General features: G+C 45.1%; 2 protein-coding genes across 4 annotated transcripts in view; one reads left to right on the top strand and one right to left on the bottom strand.

Moving 5' to 3' along the window:
* The window catches only part of slc36a1 (solute carrier family 36 member 1), a 532,187-nt gene that overhangs the window by 398,350 nt on the left and 111,639 nt on the right, over nt 1–22,198 (top strand). The gene's annotated exons all lie outside the window — the stretch shown is intronic.
* Nucleotides 383–20,388, bottom strand: LOC133581213 (PDZ domain-containing protein 4-like). Of its 3 annotated transcripts, XM_072914875.1 has the most exons (14): nt 20,294–20,388; nt 19,949–20,229; nt 19,793–19,891; nt 19,625–19,687; nt 18,677–18,778; nt 16,255–16,637; nt 12,913–13,078; nt 12,514–12,832; nt 7,474–7,825; nt 7,321–7,391; nt 6,917–7,245; nt 6,653–6,793; nt 1,926–2,038; nt 383–1,744 (listed from the first exon to the last, which is right to left on the bottom strand). In XM_072914875.1, the coding sequence occupies exons 1-14, from the start codon at nt 20,319–20,321 to the stop codon at nt 1,525–1,527; spliced, it is 2,667 nt and encodes an 888-aa protein (XP_072770976.1). In that variant the 5' UTR covers nt 20,322–20,388; the 3' UTR covers nt 383–1,524. The 3 variants fall into 3 exon arrangements, with proteins under 3 accessions (XP_072770976.1, XP_072770974.1, XP_072770975.1); XM_072914873.1 differs by having other exon boundaries at nt 19,793–20,229; XM_072914874.1 differs by having other exon boundaries at nt 7,480–7,825; nt 19,793–20,229.

The raw sequence follows: 22,198 nt of genomic DNA, 5'->3' as shown, positions 1-22,198 counted from the left end.
TGAACAGTTTGCTAACAACAACAGAGTTGTGTCCTTCAAAAATGTTTGTCTTGCTTTTTGCACTAACTCTAAGTAAGTGAAATCAGATTCCTCAACAGGAGAAAATAAGTTCAGTTTGTAGCAGAATGAAGGGAAGAGAAAAGTCAAATCCAAAGCATACCACATCACAGTACAATAGTTCTGGCTGCTAATGGAACTTTATTGATGATTAGACTGCTGACAAAAGTAGATTTCCTTAAGGGTATTGTATGAAAACATTCATGTCTTTATCATTATTACTATCAATTAATGCTAATCAGGTAAGTCACTAACATGTGGAAGTGGTTTGGAATAGCTTGTGTGCTTTATTGACTGTAAAGAACTAAGTCACTAACACGAGGAAGTGGTTTGGAACAGCTTGTGTACTTTATTGACTGTAAAGAACTATAGCATGGGAAGTACAAACATTGACTACATTTGAAGCATATTTAATCATTGAATAATCCATGCATTCTTTAAGTCAATAAAAACACTTTTGAACTGGAACTCAAGTTGGTCTTGACTTGAAGCAGAACCTGGTCTGGAACATGAGCAGCCTGTGACCTTGTACATTCAACAGAAGCTGCCTGGTGGGCATTGTGCACTTTGTGTGAGGCAGAAACATGGCTACCGCCTCCGTCCGCTTCACCTCTAATAAGTGATAATACCCTTGCTTGAAAAGTATTTTCCCAAGAACTTGAAAGGTGAGTCTGGCTGTTTGTCCAACCTGAGATCCAGGAACAATGCGGACCATTGGACCAGATCTTTAGGAAATACTTGGGAGTCCTTGTGCTTTCTCTGTGGTGTTCTCTGCGACTGTATGGGCTTTTGTGCTGACATTTCCAGCAAATGGTTGGTTGTAGATGTTGGTCAAGGCTGGTTATGTTTAAGGACAGAATCTCCAGGTGCAGCCAAGGATATAGTAGAGAGTTATTGGGGTTTTGTTTTTTAAGGCTTGACCTAAAGTCTTCTGCGACAAAGCAGCCATAATGAGAGCTGGGCAATGGTGGATTTGAACATCCAGTTCTGGAGGAAAGTCCTGTCTGAAATGTTAAAGACAAATTGAATTTGTTGATTTCACATAAGATCTCCTGTGCTCTGATCTACACGAGTTGTTTTTCTCTCTGACCACTGTTCTGTGTGTCGACCATGGAATGGTCAAGGAACAGAGACATGAGAATACCAATGTCAAATATGTTTCTGCTATGGCAGAATGAGTTGCAGACAATTAACAAGGGGTTATTTTGAATATGAATTGATGTATTAGTATATTGATCACAGTAGACTTGCCATAGTGGACATCTGCATTGACTTAGCTCTTCTTGTTCTTCTTTCAACATTAAACTAGTCCAGACTGAATCATCCGTACCTCTGCTGGTTGAATTTTCCAGTTCTAATAATCAACAATCAATTCCACACAATTAGAATCCTTATTCCCACACTTTTAAAAGCAATGATTTGGTCACAGCATCTCTGTGTCTTTCTTCTCGTTATGACCTGTTTGGGTCACACCGTGGTCACGGAGAGGAGTGGATTAAATATTTTCTTTCCGTCTGGAGATCGCGAGCCGTGAGCCAGCAGATCCTGGATGGTCACCCAGTTGTCCAGGATGCGTCGATTCCTCTTCTTGGTGCTCCTCTTCTGGCTCAGGAGGAGGATGCTGTTGTCCTTGTGTACATAAACAGATGGAGGCTCTTCAGCGCCGCCTTGTGATGATGATGTATCCCTGCAGAGGAAAGGGAAAGAGTTTTTGCATGACATTGTCACATCTTCTCACAGCTGTCAATTTTTGCCATAGCATGATTCACATTTTCCGGCATGTTATCTTGGCCAATCAAGAATTGTTTTCATTTGTTGGTTGGTAGCTTAATTAAAAGTACAAGATAGTATGACAGGAAATGTCCTACCTATCCCCCTTCAAGTAGTCCAGGCGGCTCTGCATCATGAACTCTCTCCTTCGTCTGTTCTCTCTGGCTCTCAGCAGCTGCTGCTTCCTCTCTTCTTTGCTCCAGTATCGCCCCTGTTGGTGTGGAGACTGAATCACTTGACATGTATTTGGATACACCACCTATACAGTGCCCTCGATGATAACGATACAAGGGTTGTACATTCAAGACTTCACCAAAGCTGCCTACATAGAGACCACATATGCTTCTTCCTTTATGCAACTGTGAAGACAACACCTGTAGAAGTCACAAGCCATGACTGGATCTCACAAATAACATAAGAAGAAGACCTTTACTGTCACACACAATGTGAAATTGTGTCTACGTTTTTTTAATAAACTGTGGCCTGTCATTGTTCGGCACCCGGGTACCGGATCTGGGTCATAAGTCAGCAACTTGGTCATTGAAGCTTCCCTGTGTGTGATGCATCCTGCCCAAGGACACAACAGTAACAACTCCCCCTTAAGTCCAACCCTTCCTCAACGTGGTAGGGGTGGTGGCAACATGGTATTGTCAGGGCCATGTTGTCTGGAACTTCAGTTCCTCGTGAGGCAACCCATGGCGGACAAATCTGGCACCCAGCGGTATTAGGTCCGCAATCCAACTAACAGGGCTCTGATGAACACCCAGGAGACGTCAACCCTCAGGAACCAGCAGCTTCTGGTCATCTTTCGGCAAGCGAGGTTGGCGCCTTTGCAAATGGACTAAAGATAACAAGGTCCCACATGTAACTACCATTCCATTACGTGTCTTTCCCAGCTAATAGCGCTACCTACAAGGGTGTGTGATTCCACCCAATCAACCATAGATCTTATTCTCACTTCCGACCGGCCTAAAATAAAAAATAGTGGGGTCATGATCTGTGGTCTTAGCGACCACTATCTAACCTTCTGCACCCGCAAAATAGCTAAACCCAAAGCCAATGGCCACATAACACGACCCAATCCAGATCCCTTAAAAAATACTCCAGTGATCATTTCAATTTCAAATTATATGAGTGGGACTGGTCCCCTGTGCTCGCGAGCAACCTGGTCGATGTTGCTTGGGATCGCTTCAAAACAGCGTTCCTAAAGATACTAAATGACATGGCTCCCGTGAAAACAGTCAGGATCAAAGCCCACTCGGAACCATGGATGAATCCGGACCTACTAGCTGCCGTAAAAGACAGAGACAGAAAATACTTCGAATACCAAAAGTGTAAAACAGAAGTAGATAAACAACCCAATAATATCAACCTCAAACCACTCCTTTCAACTCTCAAAAAGCAATGCAATAAATTAAGAAATAAGTCAACCAACCTGACTAAATCCTTAAAAAAAAATTACATTAACGACAAAATAGAGGAAAACACAAATAAGCCACGTGAGCTCTGGAAAATTCTCAACAACCAGCTTCCTGGTTGCAGCCAGAAACTTAAAACCAGACTCACCAACATCAACATCAAGGAGGGTGACTCCCTCATTACAGACAAAATGGAGGTAGCAAGCAGACTTAACGCCTTTTTCACCAGCATAGCCGCAACTCTTGTCAACAAGCTGTCCCACCACTCTGGTCGCTTTGGTGTAGAACACATTAAAGACTTCTACAGAAAGTTAGGAGTATCCAACAATGATTTCAAATTAGAAATGGTCTCAGCTGATGAGGTGTTTAAAAAATTGAGCGCGCTCCACCCAAACAAGGCCACCGGCCTTGACAATATCCCCTCCAGATTCCTCAGGGACTCTGCCTCCATCATTGCCCCGATCATCACGCACATAATAAACCTCTCAATTACACAAGGCCAAGTACCAAAAGATTTTAAGATAGCAAGAGTAACTCCCCTCTTTAAAAATGGAAGCAAATTGGAACCTGGCAACTACCGACCTGTTTCTATTCTCAGTTCCATTTCCAAAGTAATGGAGAAAATAGTTTATGAACAGGTCGATAGTTACCTTGCCACTAATAAACTCATGTACAAATTCCAATCCGGCTTCAGAACTAACCACTCCACTGACACATGCCTTCTCTATCTGACTTCAGAACTAACCACTCCACTGACACATGCCTTCTCTATCTGACTTCAGAACTAACCACTCCACTGACACATGCCTTCTCTATCTGACTTCAGAACTAACCACTCCACTGACACATGCCTTCTCTATCTGACTTCAGAACTAACCACTCCACTGACACATGCCTTCTCTATCTGACTTCAGAACTAACCACTCCACTGACACATGCCTTCTCTATCTGACTTCAGAACTAACCACTCCACTGACACATGCCTTCTCTATCTGACTTCAGAACTAACCACTCCACTGACACATGCCTTCTCTATCTGAGCGACCACATCAAACATGAGGTGGACGTGGGCATGGTCATGCTGGACCTTCAGAAGGCCTTTGACACCGTTAACCAAGCTATACTGTTGGATAAGCTCAGAGCAATCGGATTTAACAAAACTTCATTGAGCTGGATGCAATCTTACTTGGAGGAGAGGGAGCAGGTGGCAGAGGTGAGCTGTGGAGTCCCCCAAGGCAGTGTATTGGGGCATTTACTGTTCCTAATATACAGTACATAAAGGACTTGTCATCGGCATGCGACTGTGACTTGTTCTTGTTTGCGGAAGACTCGGCCTTGCTGGTATCAGACAAGGACAAGTCACAGGTGGAGAAAATCCTCAGTGCTGAACTCTGTAGAACTTGCACCTGGCTCGCTGACAACAAGCTATCCATACACTTGGGTAAAACGGAATCCATCCTATTTGGGTCCCACATCAACCTTAAGAAAGTCAATGACTTCACTATAAAAGTGGGTGACATTGTTATCACCAGGAAAGATGAGGTCACCTACCTAGGTTCCATTCTAGAGGCTAATCTTTCCTGTGATAAAATGGCAACCAAGGTAATCAAAAAGGTCAACCAACGAACGAGATTTCTCTATAGAATCTCCTCTCTGGTCAACAAAAGCACCATAAGGATTCTGGCGGGAACTCTCGTTCAACCCTTTTTCCATTACGCATGCACCTCCTGGTACCCTAGCACCTCCAAAACCCTCAAATCTAAACTCCAAACATCCCAGAACAAGATAGTCAGATTACTTCTAGACCTCCACCCCAGATCACACCTCACTCCTACCCACTTCTCCAAAGTGGGCTGGCTCAGGGTGGAGGACAGAGTAAAACAACTTGCACTGAGCCTAGTCTATAAAATCTGCTACACCTCCCTGATACCGAAGTACATGTCAAACTACTTCCTTAACGTAAATGACCACCATAACCACAACACCAGGGGGAGCTCCACTAACCACGTTAAACCCAGAATCCGAACTAACAAAGGTCTTAACTCATTCTCTTTCTATGCCACATCAATGTGGAATGCGCTCCCAACAGGTATAAAAGAAAGGGCATCTCTATCCTCCTTCAAAACCGCAATAAAAGTTCACCTCCAGGCAGCTACAACCCTAAACTAACACCCTCCCCGGATTGTTAATAATCAAATGTAAACAATCAAATGCAGATACTTTTTCTTATGCCTTCTGATCTCTCTCTCTCTCTCTCTCTCTCTCTCTCTCTCTCTCTCTCTCTCTCTCTCTCTGCCCACTACTTGCTGTCCATATCCTACCAAGTCAGACCTACACTGTTCCAATATCTATTTCTCTGTTCTCAATTGTTGATGACTGATGATAACAACCAAACCTAACCCCCCACCCCTCCACACCCCGGATTGTAAATAATGTAAATAATTCAATGTGATTATCTTGTGTGATGACTGTATTATGATGATAGTATATATCTGATAGTATATATCTGTATCATGAATCAATTTAAGTGGACCCCGACTTAAACAAGTTGAAAAACTTATTGGGGTGTTACCATTTAGTGGTCAATTGTACGGAATATTTATTTCACTGTGCAACCTACCAATAAAAGTCTCAATCAATCAATCAATGGCCGCAACCTTTTCTCAACGTTGTTTGCAACCAACTGCTGATCCTTGCTGCTCTCGGTGTCAGGTGTTGACCTGCACCCCGCAGGTCTTACGAATTGCTACAGCCTACGAGGAGAACTACAAGCAGGCAATCTTTGCGAGTCCCGTGCAGAGGTCCGAATCAACAACAACAGCAGAAACTGGGTTGGAGGAGGCAGAACTCCAACATGGAAACCAAAGGGGCCATACAGGTTCAGCTCCCGTCACTCAATGCAAGATCAGGAGAGTAAGAACTCCATATCCACCCTTTTGCTCAGCAAGTCATGTCTCTCTGGCAGATTACCCGGCTGTGAAGCATATTACGTCTCAGTGATTATGCTAGGTAATTGTATCAACACGACAAACATTTGGAAAGGCGCCTTGTTTGCCAAAAGAGCTTGACTGTCTTAACCTTCTGGAGATTCTGAAAAGCTGGGAGAAAGTGGGGAATCCATATTGCCGATAGTCATAGATAATCAGGACATCTTGGACCTTGTCGTCCTACTAAATAGTTTCTTCATCAATGCCCGGCTGCAGTCTCCTAGGAATCTTTGCAATGTGCGACGTACACCAGAATGGGGACTTTGTTTCATATAATTGAATGTCTCACTCTGCATGAACACTCTTCACTCCAATTCAGATCTACAGATATGTCAGGACTGTCGTCCCACATCTGGTAGGTAAATCCATGGATTAAAAGTGGTGCCCATAGTGTACCCACCACTGAAGAGGTTGAGGTACCTGCTTCATCTCACTGGCAGCGTCGTCATCAGTCGTCATGCCGCTACGTTCCTCTCTGATCTTCATGGCTCTGGCCTTGAGCAGGCGGTCTCTCACAGGCCGCTTGGCCACGTAACGTGTGCCGTCGCTGCGGATCTTCACCTGAATGTGAAAACGGAGAAAGCAGTCTGATCAGTAGAGATGGTCAGGGTTTCTCAAGGAGGACAAAAGAGGTAAGTACACAAAAAAGAATCATCAGCTACATTTTTTTTTTTTAAATATTACCTTCCATTCCATGCGCTGTGATGTAGACGTTGGCGACGAGTGCAGCAACCCAAGCGGTAACGCCAGTCCCAACCGTGAGACTGCATGCTGCTCCTCCAGACCACATGGGGCGCTATTCACGCTGCGAGGACTGGCGGGCCCGCTGCTGCCTGTGCCCTCCCCTCTCTCCCCCCCCTCTCCTCTCAAGAGCCGATCCAGCGGCTCTACCAGGCCATCAGAAGGCAGCGCGATGCAGCTCTGGTAGCGTTCTAAGGGTTTGACTCTACTTTGGTGGGACAAGAAGGGGCTGGACTTTCCGCTGCCTCCTCCATGCCTGATAGGAGTGGCAGCTGCATGCCAAATGTCCATTCATGAGTCCGTTATGCAAGATGGGCAGGTTAATACATGAAAAGGAGGCTTATTACCAGTTTTGGAGCCCAGCTCTTCGCCAGCCACATCCCTCCTAGAAGATGAGCCCGCCTCTTTGGACAGAGATCTGTGTAGGAACAAACCAATTCTAGATTAGCTATGATGTTTAAGGATCAAGACATTTCTTTCAGTGTGGAAATTGTTTGAACCTGAACTTGGAAGGCGTGGAAGGCATGGAGCGTGAGCTGTTCCCCTGGTCGTAACTCCGTCCAGCGCCAGGCGAGAGTGAGCACCCGAGATTGGAGTGTCGCCTCTCACGGTCTCGGCGACGGCTAGCGATGGGCGAGTTGAAGGGTGGAAGGTGACTGAGGGCTAGGAGTGTAGGCGGGTACATTGGCGGTCTGCCTGTGTTGTGGTCTTCTTCCTGGAGAGGCGGTATCTGCCCACAGCTGTCTAATGGAGTGCTGCGACTGCTGTTGTAGGCGCCGGTGCTGTCATTGAAACGTTTCGGGAGCTCGTTGATGGCTGACAACTCTCGGCTCTCATCGCCGTCAAAAATACCTGCCCGTCAAATTGTGTGAATGAGCTTGAATTCATTAATAACAAGTCCGACACATATGAGGATGTTTGTGTTTTTGCAGTGTTAGGGTTAGGGTTAGGGTTAGGGTCAATGTGAACGCACTTACCTCCAGGAAGAAATTTAGTGGTATGGTGCGGTTCACTACACCTCTGGTTTATTTCAGCTTGTACTATTATGTCAACTCTTGGCATGGTGAGGTGTGTTTGTGAAGCAGGAGGCAAAATATAAAGAAGCCTCAGGCACAAAAGGTGAATGTCTTAGCAAAGCATAGGAAACATGAAAAGCTAACAAGAAATGTACTAAGTAGCACAAGAATGTACAAAATAAACGCTCGCCAAAAGCAAACAATAGTCCCACGCCGACTGGACAGCAAGACTGGCATATAAAGGTGTTGATTGGGATTGGCCGCAGGTGCGAGTTCTAATCTATTGTCTTCAGACTTCCCCCCACATTCGACCCATACCAGTTTGCTTATCGCCCTAACCGCTCCACAGAGGACGCCATCTCCTCTGCACTCCACCTGAGCTTAGAACATCTGGAAGGAAAGGACACACACGTGCGGATGTTGTTCCTTGACTTCAGCTCAGCATTCAACACCATCATCCCGAAGCACTTGGTGAGCAAACTGGCCCCCCTTGCATTCAGTACCCCCCTATGCAACTGCTTGACTTCCTCACAGACAGACCCCAATCTGTGAGAGTGGGCAACAACACCTCCAGTGCCATCTCCCTGAGCACCGGCTCCCCCCAGGGCTGCGTCCTGAGTCCACTGCTGTTCACGTTGATGACCCATGACTGCTGCGCCAGGTCCACTACCAACCACATTGTGAAGTATGCGGACGACACGACAGTAGTGGGCCTCATCCGTGACAACAATGACATGGACTACAGGGAGGAGGTGAAAAATCTGGTTGACTGGTGCAGAACCAACAACCTGGTCCTGAATGTCAACAAGACCAAGGAGATCATGGTTGACTTCAGGAAGCACCAGTCCAGCCACGCTCCACTCTTCATCAACGGCACCGCGGTGGAGATAGTAAGCAGTAAGTTCCTGGGGGTGCAGATAACTGACAATATAACCTGGTCCCTACACACCGGAGCTCTTGTAAAAAGAGCTCAGCAGCGCATGCACTTTTTGCGTGGGATGAAAAGAGCACATTCTACAGAGGCACTATAGAGAGCCTGCTGACCAACAGCATCTCTGTCTGGACTGGAGCCTGCAATGCCTCAGACTGGAAGTCTCTCCAGAGAGTGGTGAGGACGGCGGAAAAGATCATCAGGACTCCTCTTCCTCCTATCCAGGAGATGGCAAAAAGCCGCTGCCTGACCAGGGCTCAGAAAATCTGCAAAGACTCCTCCCACCCCCACCAAGGACTGTTTTCACTGCTGGACTCAAGAAAGAGGTTCCGCAGCCTCCGAAGCAGAACCTCCAGGTTCTGTAACAGCTTCTTCCCTCAAGCCCCATCATAATTAAATGATCCCCTCAACTTCCCCCAAAATGGATTAACTCGCTGGGAATAAAAAAGACAATATAACATACATCCATAAACGTGGACGCATGTGAAAAAGTGCAATATATTTATCTGTACAGTAAGCTTCACGGTGGCAGAGGGGTTAGTGCATCTGCCTCACAATACGAAGGTCCTGAGTAGTCTTGGGTTCAATCCCGGGCTCGGGATCTTTCTGTGTGGAGTTTGCATGTTCTCCCCGTGACTGCGTGGGTTCCCTCCGGGTACTCCGGCTTCCTCCCACCTCCAAAGACATGCACCTGGGGATAGGTTGATTGGCAACACTAAATTGGCCCTAGTGTGTGAATGTGAGTGTGAATGTTGTCTGTCTATCTGTGTTGGCCCTGCGATGAGGTGGCGACTTGTCCAGGGTGTACCCCGCCTTCCGCCCGATTGTAGCTGAGATAGGCTCCAGCGCCCCCCGCGACCCCAAAAGGGAATAAGCGGTAGAAAATGGATGGATGGATGGATGGAATCTATTTATTTATTTATATATATATATTTTTTTATATATATATTTATATATTATTTATACATATTTATTTATTTATATATGCACCTTATTGCTTTTTTATCCTGCACTACCATGAGCTTATGTAACAAAATGTCGTTCTTATCTGTGCTGTAAAGTTCACATTTGAATGACAATAAAAAGGAAGTCTAAGTCTAAGTCTAAGTCTAATCACCTAACAGAGGCAGGTGTGTGCAATCAGCGCTCCTAGCAACAAGAGGATAAACAAAGGCGGAACGAAGCGCTGACAACAGAAATAAGCGCTAAATATAGGAGAGCAATAGCAAAACTAAAGTAACAAATGTGTCCGCATCACTCCAATTATGGCGTCATAAGCTTAACTTTATGAATTATTGTGGCCAGTAGGTGTCACTAAAACACAATTGCCAGTGAAAAAACTGCATCAAACATTCCTGAAGTCAACTGGTGTGCACCAAACATCAAGCAGCCTCACCTCACCAATTAAAACTGGTACAAATGAATATCCCTCTTGGCTGTCAGTATTTGTCATGATCCAGTCGGAGTTGATTGAATATTATTCATGTTATGAACGTAACACTACATCATACAATTAGATCCATTCGTTGATGAAGGTACATTTTATTTTGGTATAAAAGTCCTTGTCAATAAAGCATTATTATTGAAGTCCAGTATATGTAGTTTGACTATATGGTCAATAGATGGCAGCAACATTGTCCTTGTCTGCTTGACCCAGTCCTGGGTGTTCCTAAGACACATATCATGGTTTGTCTGCTTGACCCAGTCCTGGGTGTTCCTAAGACACATATCATGGTTTGTCTGCTTGACCCAGTCCTGGGTGTTCCTAAGACACATATCATGGTTTGTCTGCTTGACCCAGTCCTGGGTGTTCATAAGACAAATATCATGGTTGGTCTGCTTGACCCAGTCCTGGGTGTTCCTAAGACACATATCATGGTTTGTCTGCTTGACCCAGTCCTGGGTGTTCCTAAGACAAATATCATGGTTTGTCTGCTTGACCCAGTCCTGGGTGTTCCTAAGACACATATCATGGTTTGTCTGCTTGACCCAGTCCTGGTTTGTCTGCTTGACCCAGTCCTGGGTGTTCCTAAGACACACATCATGGTTTGTCTGCTTGACCCAGTCCTGGGTGTTCCTAAGACACATATCATGGTTGGTCTGCTTGACCCAGTCCTGGGTGTTCCTAAGACACATGTCATGGTTTGTCTGCTTGACCCAGTCCTGGGTGTTCATAAGACAAATATCATGGTTGGTCTGCTTGACCCAGTCCTGGGTGTTCCTAAGACACATATCATGGTTGGTCTGCTTGACCCAGTCCTGGGTGTTCCTAAGACACATATCATGGTTGGTCTGCTTGACCCAGTCCTGGGTGTTCCTAAGACACATGTCATGGTTTGTCTGCTTGACCCAGTCCTGGGTGTTCCTAAGACACATATCATGGTTTGTCTGCTTGACCCAGTCCTGGGTGTTCCTAAGACAAATATCATGGTTTGTCTGCTTGACCCAGTCCTGGGTGTTCCTAAGACACATATCATGGTTGGTCTGCTTGACCCAGTCCTGGGTGTTCCTAAGACAAATATCATGGTTTGTCTGCTTGACCCAGTCCTGGGTGTTCCTAAGACACATATCATGGTTGGTCTGCTTGACCCAGTCCTGGGTGTTCCTAAGACACATGTCATGGTTTGTCTGCTTGACCCAGTCCTGGGTGTTCATAAGACAAATATCATGGTTGGTCTGCTTGACCCAGTCCTGGGTGTTCCTAAGACACATATCATGGTTGGTCTGCTTGACCCAGTCCTGGGTGTTCCTAAGACACATATCATGGTTGGTCTGCTTGACCCAGTCCTGGGTGTTCCTAAGACACATGTCATGGTTTGTCTGCTTGACCCAGTCCTGGGTGTTCCTAAGACACATATCATGGTTTGTCTGCTTGACCCAGTCCTGGGTGTTCCTAAGACAAATATCATGGTTTGTCTGCTTGACCCAGTCCTGGGTGTTCCTAAGACACATATCATGGTTGGTCTGCTTGACCCAGTCCTGGGTGTTCCTAAGACAAATATCATGGTTTGTCTGCTTGACCCAGTCCTGGGTGTTCCTAAGACACATATCATGGTTTGTCTGCTTGACCCAGTCCTGGGTGTTCCTAAGACACATATGATGGTTTGTCTGCTTGACCCAGTCCTGGGTGTTCCTAAGACACATATGATGGTTTGTCTGCTTGACCCAGTCCTGGGTGTTCCTAAGACACATATGATGGTTTGTCTGCTTGACCCAGTCCTGGGTGTTCCTAAGACACATATGATGGTTTGTCTGCTTGACCCAGTCCTGGGTGTTCCTAAGACACATATCATGGTTTGTCTGCTTGACCCAGTCCTGGGTGTTCCTAAGACACATATGATGGTTTGTCTGCTTGACCCAGTCCTGGGTGTTCCTAAGACACATGTCATGGTTTGTCTGCTTGACCCAGTTCTGGGTGTTCCTAAGACACATATGATGGTTTGGGCGGGGGAGAGATTGAAAAACTGCAACTTGCTTATGTTATGAAGCAACTTTGGGATATACGGACAGAAATATATTTGGTTCTTCTTCAAAGTTTCATGGAAGTAGGATTTTTGGACAAACAATGTTACTACTGTGGTTGCCGTGGTTACCTGTGGTCTCCTCCATCATCCAGGCTTTCAGGCAGCGCTCCCGGAGCTGCTGCATCTTCTGAGCGCGCAGGATGTTGCGACACTTGAACTCCAGGTGACGCAGCTCCTCCTCCACCAGCGCCATCTGGTGCTCGCTCACGCTCACTTCTCCTCCCTCCCACTCCTCTCCGTCTTTTCCCTCCTCAAGACCTGACTCTTTGACCTGGGACTCGTACTCGTACTGGTACCTGATCTCAAGCAGCCCCTGGTACTGCTGGCACTCGTCCTCCGTCAGGCCAGGCATGGTCATCGTGTTTCCAGGACTCCTGTGCGGCTGGGGCTAAGGGGTCAAAGGTTGATGATTAGACTATCTGGGCAAAACTATTGGGACACATGCAGGAAGTCCTGTCCTAGATGTACCTTGTGGTGGGCTGGCTCTGTCCAGTCCGGTCCAGTGAGAAAGTCAGAGCAGAGCTGCAGGTCAGGCAGGTGTAGGAAAGGAGGGGTCGAGTCTCCTCGGCCATTGCCAGGACTGGGGGCCAGCTTGGGGCTAGGGCAGAACCCGGGACTGGGTCTTGGACTTAGTCTGTGCCAGGAAACCGAAAAATGTGAGGTAGTTCAGGCGAATTTCTTGCCCATGGCATAAATACTTGATGTTGTTTAGGACCACGACCACTTGGGGGCCACATGACCATGAACTGGGCTTTTGTAAAGATTAAAGATGTTTTCTTTCATTTAAGTCCGTCTTTTATAAAATACAATGTCATAACAGAACATTTTGCTGTTAAAAGTCAATAATAAAGTTGTTTAAATCAAAAGAGGAATGTGTTATAAACACTACCTACACCCCAAAAGGTTTTGTTTCTTCTGAAAGTGGAAAAGTCACCACGGAACACTTGACGGTTCACTCAACACAGACGTCATAACAACATCAAGGATGAGGTGAACATGCAAATATAATAAATCTATTTGTGACAGCCTGAGTTATGTTAAGTGTGATGCGTTCAAGGACCCTTGATTGAAGTTTGAAACAGTGACGTCACCTGTTCTCAAAGACCGAAGAGTAGTGATGGGAATGGAAAAACGGTTCCCAGTGTATCAAGTCTTTGGAATCGCTTGCCAGTCATTCAAACGGTTTCTTATCCAACCTTCCGGGTGAGGATATCAGCAACATGGCCACACCGGGTGGAAAAAGTGCACCGAATTTGGCCAACATTTTACTAGAAAAGATTGCAACAGCGCTTCTTTGAATACTTTCATCAAGAGGAGGACAACATGCTGCAACATTGGAACATCCAGCATGAAATCAATGAACCACAGTCATCTGAGCTAAATACTACAGATACTAATGTCAGCGCTACTACTTGTTACATCAATGCCTTCTCATATATTCTGACCAGTAATGGACTGGAGCCTGCAATGCCTCAGACTGGAAGTCTCTCCAGAGAGTGGTGAGGACGGCGGAAAAGATCATCAGGACTCCTCTTCCTCCTATCCAGGAGATGGCAAAAAGCCGCTGCCTGACCAGGGCTCAGAAAATCTGCAAAGACTCCTCCCACCCCCACCAAGGACTGTTTTCACTGCTGGACTCTAGAAAGAGGTTCCGCAGCCTCCGAAGCAGAACCTCCAGGTTCTGTAACAGCTTCTTCCCTCAGGCCATAAGACCCTTGAATGCATCATAATTAAATTATCCCCTCAACTCCCCCCAAAATGGATTAACTGGCTGGAATAAAAAAGACAATATAACATACATCCATAAACGTGGACGCATGTGAAAAAGTGCAATATATTTATCTGTACAGTAATCTATTTATTTATTTATTTATATATATTTATGTATATTTATTTATTTTATATATATATTTATATATTATTTATATATATATTTATTTATTTATATATGCACCTTATTGCTTTTTTATCCTGCACTACCATGAGCTTATGTAAACAAATGTTGTTCTTATCTGTGCTGTAAAGTTCAAATTTGAATGACAATAAAAAGGAAGTCTAAGTCTAAGTCTAAGTGTAAGTCTAAGTCTATATGTTATACAGGCGACATGAGAATATGGTGTAAAAGTCCTTCCATGTCAGCAAGTCAACTCCAAATGTAAAACTAAGATGTGATATTAACTCATGACATGCAAAGTGATACATGTCAAGCCTCTATTTGATATCATCTTGATGACTTACAGTTTACAGCACACCACACTTTCTGAGATGTTCCCAATCAAGTTTTCCATAAGCTCTAAGCAATAAGCGTCAACATGATATCTAAAGAATAAGCATCAACATGATATCTAAAGAATAAGCGTCAACATGATATCTAAAGAATAAGCATCAACATGATATCTAAAGAAGTTATATTAGTTTCACCTTCTGAACAAACTCTATATTGCATTCTCTAGAAATGTGACAAAGATTATTTGTATTTATTTTAAAATGTATTTGTAAAAGTAGTTTTCTATGCTAAGTGAGGCCATGTTAGCTCCCAACTAAACACATTGCACCTTTTTCTTCTCTTTTTGTACAAATAAGAATGGATAAGAGAAGCGACTCGTAATAATGGAAAATGGAATCAGAACCGCAAAAGTAAATGACTTCCCAACCTTAGCGAGGAGGCAAAAACCCCAGCAGTTTCAAGTCAGTTGGGACTTATTTTGCTTATTATTTAGCTTATTCTTTCTTTCTCATGCCCCCCTTGGAGACATTCACGCCCCCCCCCCCTAAATTGGAATACTATTGACAGCCTGATATTTATTTACTTTTTATCCCTACAAGTCACTTGATTCTTTTCTGGCATTAGCACCTTCTTGCCATTTAGCTGAGGACTTGTTTATGTTGTTGTCCTGCCCCCCTGACACCTTATCATGCCCCCCTGACACCTTATCATGCCCCCCTGACCACTTATCATGCCCCCTTACACCTTATCATGCCCCCCCTGACACCTTATCATGCCCCCCTGACACCTTATCATGCCCCCCTGACACCTTATCATGCCCCCCCTGACCACTTATCATGCTCCCCTGACCACTTATCATGCCCCCTTACACCTTATCATGCCCCCCTGACACCTTATCATGCCCCCATGACACCTTATCATGCCCCCCTGACCACTTATCATGCCCCCTTACACCTTATCATGCCCCCCTGACACCTTATCATGCCCCCCTGACCACTTATCATGCCCCCTTACACCTTATCATGCCCCCCCTGACACCTTATCATGCCCCCTGACACCTTATCATGCCCCCCTGACACCTTATCATGCCCCCCTGACCACTTATCATGCCCCCTTACACCTTATCATGCCCCCCCTGACACCTTATCATGCCCCCATGACACCTTATCATGCCCCCCTGACCACTTATCATGCCCCCTTACACCTTATCATGCCCCCTGAGACCTTGTCATGCCCCCCCTGACACCTTATCATGCTCCCCTGACACCTTTTCATGTCCCCCTTGACACCTTATCATGCCCCCCCTGACATATTATCATGCCCCCCCCTGACATATTTTCACCCCCCCAGATATAAGAAGGGCTGGTCTAAATGTAATCCAACTTTAGAGGATGTGTTGCTTGATTGGAGCAGTGTTGCCCCCTAGCTGGAGGTGTGTGTATTGTTCTAGAATGAAAAAGGCCCCCCTGACACCCCCCACTATTTTAACAAGAACCAGTTTAGTGCCAGGAGTGGAATAACAATAATAGTATTGCTAGACAAGTAACATTAAAGACCAAAAGGCCTATGGCCTGGGGCCTGACCTTGGACTGGGTCCTGGCCGGAACTTGCGGGTGCTGCCGGGTGTGTTGGTGGTGCCGGTGTTGCAGGCGCTGGTTTGATCTCCCAGCAGGTCGTGCTCGGAGGACTCCTCGTAGCGCGTGCTGTCGTCGGTGCGACCCAGTCCGCTGTCCAGGTCTTGGCTGGTGGACAGCAGGTTGAGCAGCGGGGGGAGGGGCACTGGGCGCTCCGCCTTTTGTCCTTCCTCCGTGTCACCTTCATCATCATCCAGTTGTCCTCCGATGGACAACTCAGGTGGTCCTCCATGACACAGGCTCCAAGAACCAGAGGAGGGGTCTTGATTATTTAGCATGTCCAAGAAGGCTCGGTCCTCCAGGGTCGCTCTGGTGGTCTCTGTTGCCTCGTCCTGAGGAGAGAGGACACACCTTTTTACCGTCTGAACCAGGGTTCTTCACTTTTCTCACCCAACTCCACTCAGATATTACCTCTGACAGTTTGTATTACACCTGAGTACTTGTGTGATGATGTCATTACTGCCACAAGTGGTGTAAAAGTGTATTACACCTGAGTACTTGTGTGATGTTGTCATTACTGCCACAAGTGGTGTAAAAGTGTATTACACCTGAGTACTTGTGTGATGTTGTCATTACTGCCACAAGTGGTGTAAAAGTGTATTACACCTGAGTACTTGTGTGATGATGTCATTACTGCCACAAGTGGTGTAAAAGTGTATTACACCTGAGTACCACTGTGTCCTATACGGACCACCACTTGTTGGATATCATAACTAGTCACCTCCATAAAGTGTGTTGACTGAGATGAGTGTAAGGAGTCACCTCCACAGAATAGTCTCTTCCACAGAGTAGTTAGTCACCTCCCCAGAGTAGTTAGTCACCTCCCCAGAGTAGTTAGTCACCTCCACAGAGTAGTTGGTCACCTCCACAGAGTAATTAGTCTCCTCCACAGAGTAGTTGGTCTCCTCCACAGAGTAATTAGTCTCCTCCACAGAGTAGTTGGTCACCTCCACAGAGTAATTAGTCTCCTCCACAGAGTAGTTGGTCTCCTCCACAGAGTAGTTAGTCACCTCCACAGAGTAGTTGGTCTCCTCCACAGAGTAGTTAGTCACCTCCCCAGAGTAGTTAGTCACCTCCACAGAGTAGTTGGTCACCTCCACAGAGTAGTTAGTCTCCTCCACAGAGTAGTTGGTCACCTCCACAGAGTAGTTGGTCACCTCCACAGAGTAGTTAGTCACCTCCACAGAGTAGTTAGTCACCTCCACAGAGTAGTTGGTCACCTCCACAGAGTAGTTGGTCACCTCCACAGAGTAGTTGGTCACCTCCACAGAGTAGTTAGTCACCTCCACAGAGTAGTTAGTCACCTCCACAGAGTAGTTAGTCACCTCCACAGAATAGTTAGTCACCTCCACAGAGTAGTTGGTCACCTCCCCAGAGTAGTTAGTCTCCTCCCCAGAGTAGTTAGTCACCTCCACAGAGTAGTTAGTCACTTCCACAAAGAAGTTGGTCTCCTTCCCAGAGTAGTTAGTCACCTCCACAGAGTAGTTAGTCACCTCCCCAGAGTAGTTAGTCACCTCCACAGAGTAGTTGGTCACCTCCACAGAGTAGTTAGTCACCTCCACAGAATAGTTAGTCACCTCCACAGAGTAGTTGGTCACCTCCCCAGAGTAGTTAGTCTCCTCCACAGAGTAGTTGGTCACCTCCCCAGAGTAGTTAGTCTCCTCCACAGAGTAGTTAGTCTCCTCCACAGAGTAGTTAGTCACCTCCACAGAGTAGTTGGTCACCTCCACAGAGTAGTTAGTCACCTCCACAGAGTAGTTAGTCACCTCCACAGAGTAGTTGGTCACCTCCACAGAGTAGTTAGTCACCTACACAGAGTAGTTGGTCACCTCCACAGAATAGTCTCTTCCACAGAGTAGTTAGTCACCTCCACAGAGTAGTTGGTCACCTCCACAGAGTAGTTAGTCTCCTCCACAGAGTAGTTGGTCACCTCCACAGAGTAGTTAGTCACCTCCACAGAGTAGTTGGTCACCTCCACAGAGTAGTTGGTCACCTCCACAGAGTAGTTGGTCACCTCCACAGAGTAGTTAGTCACCTCCACAGAGTAGTTAGTCACCTCCACAGAGTAGTTGGTCACCTCCACAGAGTAGTTGGTCACCTCCACAGAGTAGTTAGTCACCTCCACAGAGTAGTTAGTCACCTCCACAGAGTAGTTAGTCACCTCCCCAGAGTAGTTGGTCACCTCCACAGAGTAGTTAGTCTCCTCCACAGAGTAGTTAGTCACCTCCACAGAGTAGTTGGTCACCTCCACAGAGTAGTTGGTCACCTCCACAGAGTAGTTAGTCTCCTCCCCAGAGTAGTTAGTCACCTCCACAGAGTAATTGGTCACCTCCACAGAGTAGTTAGTCACCTCCACAGAGTAGTTAGTCACCTTCAAGTTGGGTCGAGCAAGCAGCAGAGAGAAGTTGATGCTATCATCTCGGCTCAAAATGGCCACCGCTTCTTCTCGGTTCTGGATGTCCAGGCCGTTGATCTGCAGTGAGGACAAAATTAATGGAAACTTCCTTAGTATTTATTTATTTATTTATTTTAATTTGTATTTATTTATTTTTTCCAATTTGTATTCATGTATTCCAATTTGTATGTATTTATTCCAATTTGTATTTATTTATTTATTTATTTATTCCAATGTGTATTTATTTATTTATTCCAATTTGTATTTATTTATTTATTCCAATTTGTATGTATTTATTCCAATTTGTATGTATTTATTTATTCTAATTTGTATTTATTTATTCCAATTTGTATTTATTTATTTATTCCAATTTATATTTATGTATTTATTAATTTATTCCAATTTGTATTTCTTTATTTATTCCAATTTGTATTTCTTTATTTATTCCAATTTGTATTTCTTTATTTATTCCAATTTGTATTTCTTTATTTATTCCAATTTATATTTATGTATTTATTAATTTATTCCAATTTGTATTTATTTCTTTATTCCAATTTGTATTTCTTTATTTATTCCAATTTATATTTATGTATTTATTAATTTATTCCAATTTGTATTTCTTTATTTATTCCAATTTGTATTTATGTATTTATTCCAATTTGTATTTCTTTATTTATTCCAATTTGTATGTATTTATTTATTCCAATGTGTATGTCTGAATGTATTCCCAGACTAGAGTGACCAGAGCAGTGTTGTTATTGAGGTGTAAAGTCCTCCAGCACAAAGAAGAAGAAGAGACCATACTTCCAATGTAGCTAGCGCCATCTTGTGGAATTCATTCCAACAAAAGTTTGCCTGCACCTATTACAGGACACTCTGGTAACCATGACAACGGCCAACATTCCACAGGAAGTGGTGAGGCACCTGAAGTATTCTGTCTCCCTCTCTGATGCGTCCGTTCTTGGCGGCGATGCCGTCTGGCTTGACCTGCGTCATGTGACACACACACGCAGAGTGTCACATGACCAGAGGGAGTCAACACACACGCAGAGTGGCGTAGAGAGAGAGAGAGAGAGAGAGAGAGAAGGTTACCTCGCCCACGTAGATGCCCAGGTGGTCCTCGTCCTTTGTCCTGTAGCACACCGTCAGGCCCAGCTTCTCCTCCTGGCTGGACTTGTAGAGCGCCACCTCCTGGAGCGAGAGCGCCATCAGTGGGGGAAGTACCTGGTGGTCCAGCTGGTGGTCCACCTGGTGGTCCAGCTGGTGGTGGACCTGGTACTCCGGCTGGTGGTCCAAGGTGCAGCTGAGGGGAGATGGATGGTGAGGACAGATGTTCTCTGGCTCCTCCCCCAGCTGGTGATGCTCTGTGGGCGGGGGAGGGGAGGAGCCCCCATCACCCTGGCGACCTTGGCCCCTCCCACCGTGCTGGAAGGAGATGTCAGTCTGTGTGGCGTTGTCCACGCAGTCGGGAATGGTTGCCATGGCAATGGAGGAGCTGCTTGTCTGCCTTCCTCCGCACACCACACCACCTGGGAGGGTCATCTGAGGTCACACACCTTCTTGACCTTTCAGAGGGGTCAAACACCTGCTCACCTTTCCTTCTCTGACCCTTGTGGACCATTCCGGGTTGTTGCAAAGGCTGCTGGGAGTTTGTTGCTCTGTCCAGTGGGACTCTGCTTTGAAGCTGCTTATGTTGACAAACATGTGACTTCAGCTGCTTATGTTGACAAACATGTGACTTCAGCTGCTTATGTTGACAAACATGTGACTTCAGCTGCTTATGTTGACAAACATGTGACTTCAGCTGCTTATGTTGACAAACATGTGACTTCAGCTGCTTATGTTGACAAACATGTGACTTCAGCTGCTTATGTTGACAAACACGTGACTTCAGCTGCTTATGTTGACAAACATGTGACTTCAGCTGCTTATGTTGACAAACATGTGACTTCAGCTGCTTATGTTGACAAACATGTGACTTCAGCTGCTTATGTTGACAAACATGTGACTTCAGCTGCTTATGTTGACAAACATGTGACTTCAGCTGCTTATGTTGACAAACATGTGACTTCAGCTGCTTATGTTGACAAACACGTGACTTCAGCTGCTTATGTTGACAAACATGTGACTTCAGCTGCTTATGTTGATAAACATGTGACTTCAGCTGCTTATGTTGACAAACACGTGACTTCAGCTGCTTATGTTGACAAACATGTGACTTCAGCTGCTTATGTTGATAAACATGTGACTTCAGCTGCTTATGTTGACAAACATGTGACTTCAGCTGCTTATGTTGATAAACATGTGACTTCAGCTGCTTATGTTGACAAACATGTGACTTCAGCTGCTTATGTTGATAAACATGTGACTTCAGCTGCTTATGTTGATAAACATGTGACTTCAGCTGCTTATGTTGACAAACATGTGACTTCAGCTGCTTATGTTGACAAACATGTGACTTCAGCTGCTTATGTTGACAAACATGTGACTTCAGCTGCTTATGTTGACAAACATGTGACTTCAGCTGCTTATGTTGACAAACATGTGACTTCAGCTGCTTATGTTGACAAACATGTGACTTCAGCTGCTTATGTTGACAAACATGTGACTTCAGCTGCTTATGTTGACAAACACGTGACTTCAGCTGCTTATGTTGACAAACATGTGACTTCAGCTGCTTATGTTGACAAACATGTGACTTCAGCTGCTTATGTTGACAAACATGTGACTTCAGCTGCTTATGTTGACAAACATGTGACTTCAGCTGCTTATGTTGACAAACATGTGACTTCAGCTGCTTATGTTGACAAACATGTGACTTCAGCTGCTTATGTTGACAAACATGTGACTTCAGCTGCTTATGTTGACAAACACGTGACTTCAGCTGCTTATGTTGACAAACATGTGACTTCAGCTGCTTATGTTGATAAACATGTGACTTCAGCTGCTTATGTTGACAAACACGTGACTTCAGCTGCTTATGTTGACAAACATGTGACTTCAGCTGCTTATGTTGATAAACATGTGACTTCAGCTGCTTATGTTGACAAACATGTGACTTCAGCTGCTTATGTTGATAAACATGTGACTTCAGCTGCTTATGTTGACAAACATGTGACTTCAGCTGCTTATGTTGATAAACATGTGACTTCAGCTGCTTATGTTGATAAACATGTGACTTCAGCTGCTTATGTTGACAAACATGTGACTTCAGCTGCTTATGTTGACAAACATGTGACTTCAGCTGCTTATGTTGACAAACATGTGACTTCAGCTGCTTATGTTGACAAACATGTGACTTCAGCTGCTTATGTTGATAAACATGTGACTTCAGCTGCTTATGTTGATAAACATGTGACTTCAGCTGCTTATGTTGACAAACATGTGACTTCAGCTGCTTATGTTGATAAACATGTGAGTATATATGTATAAGTATGTAAGTATAAGTATCAATCAGAAATATCAAGCAGCTAAAATTCGCCAAGTATGGATAAGTGT

This window comes from Nerophis lumbriciformis, linkage group LG16, assembly GCF_033978685.3.
Source record: "Nerophis lumbriciformis linkage group LG16, RoL_Nlum_v2.1, whole genome shotgun sequence".
Classification (NCBI taxonomy): domain Eukaryota; kingdom Metazoa; phylum Chordata; class Actinopteri; order Syngnathiformes; family Syngnathidae; genus Nerophis; species Nerophis lumbriciformis.
This window is presented reverse-complemented; position numbering and strand designations above follow the sequence as displayed.

Coding starts and splice junctions, on each gene's coding strand:
- LOC133581213 (XM_072914873.1), bottom strand. CDS start 20,321: ATGGTCCACAAGGGTCAGAGAAGGAAAG. Junction 6,794..6,916: donor CACAGCGCATGGAATGGAAG/GTAATATTTAAA, acceptor TTTCACATTCAG/GTGAAGATCCGCAGCGACGG. Junction 2,039..6,652: donor CTGCCAGTGAGATGAAGCAG/GTACCTCAACCT, acceptor CCACACCAACAG/GGGCGATACTGGAGCAAAGA.